Source organism: Eleutherodactylus coqui, chromosome 1 (genome assembly GCF_035609145.1).
Source record: "Eleutherodactylus coqui strain aEleCoq1 chromosome 1, aEleCoq1.hap1, whole genome shotgun sequence".
In the NCBI taxonomy this organism is placed as follows: domain Eukaryota; kingdom Metazoa; phylum Chordata; class Amphibia; order Anura; family Eleutherodactylidae; genus Eleutherodactylus; species Eleutherodactylus coqui.
The window spans coordinates 189,500,049-189,511,598 of record NC_089837.1 but is presented as its reverse complement, the minus strand read 5'-3'; the positions used below and the strand labels follow the sequence as shown (position 1 = coordinate 189,511,598).

Here is an 11,550-nt window from a genome sequence, read left to right as displayed (position 1 = left end):
ACACTTTTCACTTAGAGGAAGCTTACTCTCTCAGATTTTCCACCAAGTCCACACAAATTTATTTTTGGGCGGCTTGGCAGGATTACACGGCAACAAACCCCCTGTGATTGGGACGCGTGAGGGCTGAGGATGTGTGGTAGAGGAAAGGCCAATGGAGGAGCCAGTCCGGGCTCGGGCACAGCGAAGCCCCTTCCCCCCAAACAACCCAGCTAGAAAGGTACCCACTGCCCTCTCTTCCTTCCCCCCAGGTTCACAATTTCTGACATGACATGATACAATTATCTTCTTTTCTTTAATGTAAGATCCGATATGAAAGCAATTCATACAAGACCATGATAAACCTAATAGTGGAAATGTACCTTTTGTTAGTTAGTCTGTTAAAATATTTCTTGATTTCCTTATTTTTTCTTTTATTTTGTATTCTTCTTTTCTGTATGAAAATATTGTTAATAATATAGTTTACAGGTTTTTAATGGACCTTACAGATGTTTAACTCCTTAGGCCTTAGTCAGACGGGCGTTTTTAGCCGCGATTTGCACATGCGCATGCGTCCGGCGATTTTTTAAAACCATTGCTTTGCAATGGTATCGGACACATGAGCGCTTTTTATGCGCTCGTCCGATAAATTATAGAACAAAAAATCGCAGATCGCACCTATCTGCGATCTGCGATTCCTGTTCTCTTCTGTACATGCGCTCAATGGGGCCGGCGGCAGCAGCGCCGACTCCATTGAGAACATATAGAAGACAAATCATTCTTCTCTGCCACAGCTGTAACAGCTGTGGCAGAGAAGAACGATGTTTACCCATTGAATTCAATGGAGCGGCAATACAGCCGCTCCATTGAAAGCAATGGGCTGCCGGCGTGCGCAGGGTGAATTGTCGGGAAGGGGTTAAATATATAAGCCCTTCCCTGCAATTCATCCTAAAATGTGTTAAAATAAAAAAAAATTGTATACTCACCTTTCCGCTGCAGCCGGAGTCCAGCCGCGACCGCTGTCAGTTCTCCTGAACTGCTTCTTGGTACTATTCAGCCGGCGGGGCTTTAAAATCCCCGCCTGCTGAATGATCTGCCTCTGATTGGTCACAGCCCTGACCAATCAGAGGCTGAAAACACTCACACACCCATTCATGAATTCATGAATGGGTGAGTGACTGCTGCCTCTCAGCGCTGAGCCAATCAGGGGCAGGTCTGACTCACATCCATTCATGAATTCATGAATGGGTGTGAGTGAGGCATGCCTCTGATTGGCTCAGCGCTGAGCCAATCAAGGGGCAGGTCTGACTCACACCCCCTTCACACCCACTGCAGGACGGACGCACGGAGCTCCGGCTGCCGGCAGAAGCAGAGTATACAATTTTTTTTAATTTTAACACATTTTAGGATGGATTGCAGGGAAGGGCTTATATATTTAAGCCCTTCCCGACAATTCATCTCGGGCTCTCCCGCAGCGCATTGCTTTCAATGGAGACGGCTGTATTGCCGTCTCCATTGAATGCAATGCGCTGGACAGCTCTGGCCCGTTTCTAATAAAACGCGGCTAGGAGCAGATTTTCGGGCGATTTGCGGGCGACTTGCGCGCGCCGGTCACGCGATTTGCGGATGCGCATCCGTCATGCGATCCGCAAATCGTGCGAAAAATCGCCCGTCTGACTAAGGCCTCAAGGACATGGCCTATTTTGGCTATGATTTTTCTGGGATTTTCATTTCCACTTTTCAAAAGCCGTAACGTTTTATTTTTCCATCGACATGGCCATACAAGGGTTTGTATTTTGCATATGGGACTGAAGTTTTCATTGGTACCATTATTGCATGTATATAATATAGTTGTAAAATGAATAAACTAAATATTTTGCTTCTGTTTTTAGGTTTTTCTTTTACGATTTTTGCCGTGCAGGATAAATAGTGTGTTCAATTTATTTATCCTGGGTCCTGGAAAGCTTTGGAAAGCTGAAAAACACCCACTCTTGTGCAGGTTTTGTTTAAACCCCTTTATAGTACAATTTGTGGGATTCTCTTGCCAAAATTGCCAATGCAGGAAAATAAGCTTTCTGGGCCTCAGCTAAGCCTTACTAGACTAAAGTCCCAGTGAAGTAACTCTAAGGACTTTTACCCACTAGCGTTTTTTTAATTTATTTTTTTAATGCTGCGATATTACTGCATTTTTTTTACTGCAAATGTTAATAGGACTTTCTAATGTTAAAATCGCATCGCACAAAAATCGCTGAAGCGCAAACTTATGATTTTCATGCAATGCAATTTTAACATTAGAAAGTCCCAATGACATTTGCAGTAAAATAACGCATCGATATCGCAGTGTTAAAAAATGCCAGTGTTAGCCCTCAGAAGAAAACATGACAAATTGGTGGCCAATTTAAATCTGCACCACAGGTCAATTTCTGCGCAGATATTTTTTTGCAGTGTGTGAATGAGATTTGTTAAAGGGGTTCTGCCACCAGGTTCATGAAGTTTGACTGTGCGCTGAGCTCCGAGTCACAGAGATGCGCTGTGCCAGCTTCTCCTTGCCTGTAGCTTGCAGAGTGACAGCTGTCTTCCTATACACAAGGGGAGAGCAGGTTAAGTCTGCATGATGCAGGCAGGAAGATGCCGACATGGCCTGCCTCTGTGACTCGGAACTCTGCTCCGAGTCAAACTTCATGAACTTGGTGACAGAATCCCTTTAACATCTCATCCACTTTGCTGGTACTGTAGTATTCACAATGTATGACTGTAGCCTAAAAGTGAATGATAGGGACAACGTCACTGCAGCAAACCTATTGATAAGAGAAAAAAACTCCTGCGCTCAGAGTGCCTCAGACGTGAGACAGCACCTAAGTAAGGTCAAGCATTGACCAAGTGCTGTTTCACGTCTGGGGCACTCTGAGTGCAGGAGTTCTTTTCTCTATTCACTTCCAGTTCTCACCCCTCCCTAGGGCTGCTGGATGTCCTTCAGGACAGGGTGTCTCTCCTTCTGCACAGCACTCTTTCTACACACAGTTGTGGCAGGCATTCCCCACCAAAGGATTTGACTACAATCAACTGGATGCATACTTAGAAGCACTGTCCTACCAAGATTGCTTCGCAAACCTATTGATGCTTGTGCTATGTGGGCCTGTAGTGACCTGGACTAGCACTACAGAATAGAAGTACTTTACCTGCAAGTTAAGAGCAACTGTTCTAACTACCAGTTTATTTAACAAAGGGTAGTTATGCTGGACTTCATTTAATAAGAAGAGGGAGTCAGAATAGGGAACTTAATTAGTTCATGATGATTAGGCAGTTCATGGTCGTAAATCACGTAGCTGGAGCTTAGCTGTGTCAAGCCCCGGAGATATAGGATTTCCGGCTAATTTTGAGTGGTGCAGTTAGAAATTATAACAGTGTTAGGAGGTGGAAGTCAGGGGGAAGTATGGAGTGATTCAGTGGAGAGTTCATTCGGAGTGGAGAGAGATGGACAGTGAGAAGCAAGGGGGGGGGGGGGGGGGGGAGAATGGCTGCGGCCATGCTGCCCTTATCTCTGTCCTGCTGTAACTAGAGACAAATTGTATAAGGGTTCAAGCAATCCTGTGTGCAGCAGCTAATAAACCATTCCAACGCTGAGAGAAATTATTGGTTCTTTAAAACCTTGCAGCTCTTCTTTCTGCTGGCCAGCAGCATAGACACAAGCTTCAGACAAGAAGCAGAGAACCTTCATAGGAATTTCGTGAGCACTAGAGAAAACTTGAACACAGTGTTTCATGGTGGGCAATTTACTGTTAGTTGGAAGAAAGGCATTTTTAGATTTTGTCAGTTCTCTCTCTTTAGCTCCCCCTTAGCTCAGATGCTGCCTTCCTAGAGCTTATTTATCCATGTATAAAGTTTCAAACTGTGTATATGCAAGTTGTATATACAATTTCTGGTGTTTATTATTGTTGCAGACAACCACGTGCCTGAAAGTAAATGGCAAGACTGTAGTTTACTTACAAATGTGTGTTGCTCTTTTTTTAGCTGCCAAAAGCTTTTTATCCAGGCATTGGTGTCATGATCACCTAATTCCACTAGTCGTCCAGATCCTGTTGTATACCTTCAATGGTGCGCAAGATTACAAAGACCATTCTAATTGCCACAACGACATGGCTCCTCAGCCACATCTTAGAAACCACTCAGAGAGTGCGGGGCTCTTCTCGCTTGCCGTACGTTGCAAGCCAGATTCCTGCATGCCAAACCTCATTTACTTGAGCTACTGATGAACAGTAAATTAAATGTCACATGCAACTGAGTGGTGAATAGAAATATACATAGAAATGTTTAACTAAGTACCATGTGTATTAGCACAGTTAGCCTTATGATATTCTAATATTGTTAATCATGAGATTCAAATTGTTTATTCTAACACATATAAGTGTGACAGCGGATACCTACATCCACAAAGAATCCCAAATAGCAAAAATGGCTTGTAGCACTCACAAGCATTATCATGATGATGAATTTGATCCCAAATTGTTTCTTGAGACTTACTTTACTTGTGAAAATATCCCTGAAAACATGTCATTTCCTATGGGAATACTGCATGAACTGTTTTGTTCAGGTATTTATACATTTCTCTTTATTTTAAATACCCGTATAAATGATTATGATTTCTTTTAGTTTTGTTATATTGATAAATTATATAGTACATTTCACTCATTAGCTTATAAGTATATAGCTTTTACCTATTAAAATTGGTAATATAAAATAGTTAAAAATAAAGTTAAAGTGGATGTTTATTGAACCTAATACAGTACTCTATATATTGTCTTTATAAATTCAAGATATTCCCAAGGTCTCCAGCATAGTTTTCAGTTAGTGATAACTATGCCACAAGAACAAGCATGTAAAGGCAAGGTTTATGTACAGTCAGAGCTGAAGGTCAGATGGCAGCAGTAGAGGGAGCAGACTAGATGAAGTTACAAAGATAGCAATAGGGTCAGAATTAAAAGTCAGCAACCAAAATGAAAAAAAAAGTGAATAATTAAGATTCAGAAACTGTGCAAAGAGCCTGGAACATTTAAAGAATATATAAGGTTTATGGGGTGCCTGTAAAAGTATTATATACTGCAATACTGAAATATTGCAGTATATAATGCAATCAATCAAAGATTACAACTTCAAGTCCTCTACTGGGAGTAAAAATGAAAAATAGATGTAATAGATTTTTTTAAATATAAAAAATGAATGAGTATTTTTAACCCCCTTAAGTACATGGCCTATTTTGGCGTTGAGGACCAAACGATTTTTGGTATTTTTTCATCTCTGTTTTTTAAAAGCCATATTTTTCCGTTGACGCGGCCGTATAAGGGCTTGTTTTTGCGTGGCAAACTGTAGTTTTTATTGGTACCATTTTTGCATACATAGACTATATTGTAAAACTTTTATTATTTTTTTTATGATCTGCCATAGATATATTTTTTTAAAGCGTTAATTATGCAGCATAAAGGGCCGGTACGGTTACAAAGATACCAAAATTCTTATTTTTTTTTAGGTTTTTCCACTTTTCCACAATAAAACCCCTTTTTTTTGGAAATATTATTTTTTTTCTAAATCGCTGCATTTTTCCATGGACGAAGCTCTGTAAGGGCTTCTTTTTTGATAGACGAGCTGCAGTTTTTATTGGTATCATTTTGGGGTACATCCTTTTTTTCATCACTTTTATTGGGTTTTTTTGGGAGGCAAAATGCTAAAAATTTGCATTTTGCCTCAGTTTTTTAGCATTTTTTTAACGCTTTTTGCCATGCAGGATAAAAAGGATGTTCAATTTATTGTACGTGTCATTACGGTCGCATCAATGCCAAATATGTGGGAATTTTTTAAATTTTTTATGCTAATATGAGAAAAAGCATTAAAAAAAGGTTTTTTAACTTTTTTCCATTTTTATATTTTGTACTTTATTTTGCTCTTATTTTTACACAATCTGTGTCCCTCTGAGGGACTTACACTGCAGGACTGAAGATCACTACGATGAGGCATGGCAGGACTTCTCTCCTGCCATGCCTTATCGCTTCTTACAGCGATCTTAGGCTCTGGCAATACAGGACGCTGGTATTTGCTGTCCTGTTGCCATAGCAACCAGCCGGTCTTTCTCCGATAACATTGCGAGAGACGACTGAAGTCCCTCTGTGAATCCTTTCCCTGCCGCGATCTACTTAGATCGCGGCAGGAAAGGGGTTAACGTCAGGTGGGCGCATCTACGGCTCCCGCTGCGGGATAGAGCGAGATCTGCTATGATCTCGCGCTATCCCTATGACGCAATGGTACATCATTTTGCGGAAAGTACCCCGCTCCCATGACGTACCCTTATGTCATGGGGAGGAAAGGGGTTAAAAGTAGTAAGACATAAAAAGACTATATACAATTATTATTATCATATCTGTACTGATCTGCAGAATAAAGTGCACATTGGTACTTAAATTTTTACAGCATTGCGCACACCGTGAACACTAAACCCACCAAAATGGTGCAATTGCATTTCTTTCATTTCAGTTCATTTAAAAATAAAAGCGCCCTTAACTTAGAAGAAAAGTGAACCTCTCAAAACCTCTGTTTCTCAAACCCGCTGAAAGAGGCCAATGTCATTAGGCAATGCCACTGTCATGAAGGGGTGTATTTGTTCTGCAACCATGTTTAGGTAGGCAGTATGTGAAAATTACATTTACATGATTGCCAAAAGCCAAGGATACCCAGCAAAACATTGCCCAGAACATCACACAATCTTCATCAGCTTGCTTTCTTCCAGTACGTCCTGTTGTCATCTCTTCCCAGGCAAGTGATGTACAAGAATTTGACCATCAGATGGTGAAAATAAAGCATTTTTTTGTCAAACTAGGCCACCTTCTTTCGTCTCCATGGTAGGCATGGGCAGAAGTAGACACGGGTCATAAGTGGCATAGTGATGGGCCTGAGACTATGCAACCCTATGTGCAGAAAACTGCAATGTACTTTGTGTTCTGACCCTATTGTATCATGGTTAGCATTACCTTTATCAGTAGTTGGTGCTACAGTAGCTCTTCTGTGGCAATAGATCAGAAGGGCTAGTGTTTATTTTACTCACATATCAATGTGCGTTGGACACCCATGACCCTATAACTGATTCTTCTTGGTGCGCCTTTGGTAAATATTAACCACTGTATACCGAAAACACCCCACAAGACCCCCTGTTATAGAGATGTTTTGACCTAATTGTCTAGCCTTTCCAATTTAGTCCCATAGAAATTAATAGGATGATGGTGTGCCACTGCTGCCATCACTTTAGGATAAATGTCGAATCTTCATGTGAGCTCAACCCTCTGTTATTAAAAATCAAATCTAAGCCCCACAGAGATGTTTTGCCACAGATGCATCTTCATCAGATTCAGTGCTCTGTTACCAATCCTTATCTGCAGTGACAGGATTATATCTATTTCTACACGCTACATAGTGGTGCATTTAACTGAGGGAACTCTACTTTAGTGTGAAAGTAACCTAGAATGTTTTAAGCACATCATTCCTTTAGCCAGTCTTTAGGCTGCCTGCCCATGGGCGTTGCGGTATCCCACGGCATATCTCCGCCGTGGGAGCTGCTGCCCGCGAGTAGGAGCCAGCAGACGGATCTCCGCTGTCAGCCTATCTGACAGGCTGACAGCGGAGAATCGCGGTAATTTGAGAATGCTGCGACTTGCCGCCCGCGAGCAGAGAATCGCTATGATTCTCTGCTCATGGACAGGGTGGAAGCACTTTGCATAGCAACGCTATGGAAAGCTTTCACTGTGTTCCCCACAGCTGGATTATTGCCGCAGGGAACGCAATGAAAATGTGCCTGTGGACAGGCAACCTTACCGTTCACAAATTGACTGTCAGCAGTAACAAAAAACAATGCAGAGTATAATGAATTGTACTTCATGTACTTAATAAATGTGCTTCAGAAGAAGAGAAGCTTGAAACTCCATCTTGTCTGTTTCATGTGTATTCTTCTTAGACACATTGTACATACAATTGGGCAGACCTGATTCATAAGGCTACGTACCCTTTGAGTATTACCTAAATTAAGTTATTATGCCAACGTAGGTTTTCAACTTTTTTTTTCTGCTTTGGTGTTTTCAAGGTGAACTAATAATTCATGTTTTAATTACACCTACATTTAGAGGGGAAACTTAGTTGGCTTGATTTGCCTTTTGGGCATTTTTTTGTGTGTAATTCTTCTACCTGGCTCCACTGGGTCTTTTTGCTTATTTCTGATCTGTTTTTATTCTCCATCACAGGCAAAGTAAAAGGAGACACTTTACTTGATGTAAGCCTAGCAGCAGTAATCTATCAGTTGATATCAGCCAGCAACCAATTTAAGAAGATCTACAAAGTGGAATTCACAGATCCTAATATAACACACTTTAAGGAATGGCTGGAGAAGAAAGAAGGAGCCACTGACTGGTCCTTTGCTTTACAAAAAGCCTGCGAGTTTGAAGGGAACAGGTAGATTTACTTTCAGTAACTTTTGAAAACACATTCAGATATTGCACACTCTTAATTTGTATGTAGCCATATAAATATGCATTGCAATTAAAAAAAAATTCACAAAAAGACTGAGCTACAAATTAGAGATGAGCGAGCGCACTCGTCTGAGCTTGATGCTCGTTCGAGCATTAGGGTGTTCGAGATGCTCGTTACTCGAGACGAGCACCACGCGGCACTCGACTCCATTACATTTCCTTCCCTGAGAAATTTGCGCCCTTTTCTGGCCAATAGAAACACAGGCAAGGCATTACAACTTCCTCCTGTGACATTCCAGCCCTATCCCACCCCCCTGCAGTGAGTGACTGGCGAGATCAAGTGACCGCCGAATACTTAAATCTGCCCCGCCCGCGGCTCGCCACAGACACACGCTAAGAGAGATGAGGGAAAGTGCTGCTGATGCTTCTGCTGCTATAGGGACAGTGTTAGCGTCTTCAAGAACCACAACGGCCCTTCTTAGGGCCACAGCAGTTTTGCACAAATTTTTTTTTAATGTATATCGGGCGTGCAGGCTGTAGCATTCTCACGCTGCAGTCTGTACTTGAGTATGGGGGTAGTATTGGTCAGGCAGGGACAGTGGTAGTGTAGAATCCTGTCTACAAGAACCCCAACGGTTCTTCTTAGGGCAACCTGCGACCCTGTGCATTTAACTCCGTGGTTGCTGGGAGTTGTAGTACCTCTGTATTGCACAGCCTAGCCTGCATGCAGCCTTCATTTAAACATTTTTCTGTCCGCACTTTGCGTCGCCTCAGTTCACTCTGCCTCTAAGTGTACGCCAAGAAACCACACATTTTCTACAACGTTCTGTTATACGTGTGCTGTCTCAGAAGTTCACGGTCTGCCCGATGCCCATAAATTGAAAGAGCAATACACACTGCCTAGCCTAGAGTAAAATAAGGAGATTTTAAAAAAATTCCTTTTTACGGCTAATGCTTACCCAGTGCATTTGCCTGTGTGGCCTGTGGGACTTCACGCCCATCCAAACTGCATAGTTCACAGCCTAGCCTGCATGCAGCCTTCCTTATAATTTATCTCTGGCTTCATTTAGCGTTATATTACCGCTGGCAGCCACCAACTGCGCGGCAATAATTCACAAACATTTTTACACCGCTCTGTCTCTGCTCGATTCTTAATCCAGCATGCTGAGGGGTAGGGGCAGAGGACGTGGACGCGGTCGAGGACGCGTAGTCCCAAGTGAGGGTGTGGGCATAGGACGAGTTCCTGGTCCAGGTGAATCACAGCCGGCTGCTACGGGAGTATGAGAGAGGACAGTTTCTGGGGTCCCCAGCTTCATATCGCAATTTTTGGGTCCATGTCGTAGACCTTTATTAAAAAAGGAGCAGTGTGAGCAGGTGCTGTCGTGGATGGCAGAAAGTGCATCCAGCAATCTATCAACCACCCAGTCTTCTATGCCGTCCACTGCTGCAACTCTGAATCCTCTGGCTGCTGCTCCTCCTTCCTCCCAGCCTCCTCACTCCATGAAAATGACACATTCTGAGGAGCAGGCAGACTCCCAGGAACTGTTCTCGGACCCCTGCCCAGATTGGGCAGCAATGGTTCCTCTCCCACCGGAGGAGTTCGTCGTGACCGATGCCCAACCTTTGGAAAGTTCCTGGGGTCCGGGGGATGAGGCTGGGGACTTCCGGCAACTGTCTCAAGAGCTTTCAGTGGGTGAGGAGGACGATGACAATGAGACACAGTTGTCTATCAGTGAGGTAGTAGTGAGGGCAGTAAGTCCGAGGGAGGAGCGCACAGAGGATTCGGAGGAAGGACCGCTGGACGATGAGATGACTGACCCCACCTGGTGTGATAAGCCAACTGAGGACAGGTCTTCAGAGGGGGAGGCAATTGCAGCCGCAGGACAGTTTGGAAGAGGCAGTGGGGTGGCCAGGGGTAGAGGCAGGGCAAGAGCGAATAATCCACTAGCTGTTTCCCAAAGCACCCCCTCGCGCCAAGCCACCGTGCAGAGGCCAAGGTGCTCTAAGGTGTGGCAGTTTTTCACTGAGACGGCGGACAACCGATGAACAGTGGTGTGCAACCTTTGTCGCGCAAAGATCAGCCGGGGAGCCACCACCACCAGCCTCACCACCACCAGCATGCGCAGGCATATGATGGCCAAGCACCCCACAAGGTGGGACGAAGGCCGTTCACCGTCTCCAGCTTGCACCACTGCCTCTCCCCCTGGGCCCCAACCTGCCACTGAGATCCAACCCCCCTCTCATGACACAGGCACGACCGTCTCCTGGCCTGGACCCACACCCTCACCTCCGCTGTCCTCGGCCCCATCCAGCAATGTCTCTCAACGCAGCGTCCAGCTGTCGCTAAGAGAATCGTTGGAGCGAAAGCACAAATACACCACCACGCACCTGCACGCTCAAGCTTTAAATGTCCACATAACGAAATTGATCAGCCTGGAGATGCTCCCCTACAGGCTGGTGGAAACTGAGGCGTTCAAAAACATGTTGGCGGTGGCAGCCCCGCGCTACTTTGTCCCCACTCGCCACTATTTTTCACAGTGTGCCGTCCCAGCCCTGCACGACCACGTCTCACGCAACATCGTACGCGCCCTCACCAACTCGGTTACTGCCAAGGTCCACTTAACAACGGACACGTGGACAAGCACAGGCAGGCAGGGCCACTATATCTCCCTGACGGCACATGGGGTGAATTTAGTGGAGGCTGGGACCGAGTCAGAGCCTGGGACCGCTCATGTACTACCCACACCCAGAATTGCGGGCCCCAGATCGGTGCTGGTATCTGCGGCGGTGTATGCCACCTCCACTAAACCTTCCTCCTCCTCCTCCAACGCAACCTCTACCTCGCAATTAAGACTTGTCAGCAGCAGCACGTCGCCAGCAGTCTGTGTCGCTTGGCGTGGCAGCACAGCGGTGGGCAAGCGTCAGCAGGCCGTGCTGAAACTACTCAGCTTAGGAGAGAAGAGGCACACGGCCCACGAACTGTTGCAGGGTCTGACAGAGCAGACCGACCGCTGGCTTTCGCCACTGAGCCTTCAATCGGGCATGGTCGTGTGTGACAACGGCCGTAACCTGG

At 44.6% G+C, this 11,550-nt stretch overlaps 1 protein-coding gene across 1 annotated transcript in view; it reads left to right on the top strand.

The window, feature by feature from the left end:
• Window positions 1-4,256: 4,256 nt before the first annotated feature.
• Window positions 4,257-11,550, top strand: part of LOC136611201 (indolethylamine N-methyltransferase-like) — a 30,920-nt gene continuing 23,626 nt past the window's right edge. Inside the window, exons 1-2 of the mRNA XM_066590527.1 lie at window positions 4,257-4,567; window positions 8,253-8,460. Of these exons, the coding sequence (XP_066446624.1) occupies window positions 4,348-4,567; window positions 8,253-8,460 (428 nt within the window). The 5' untranslated portion in view covers window positions 4,257-4,347. The remainder of the gene's footprint in view (window positions 4,568-8,252; window positions 8,461-11,550) is intronic.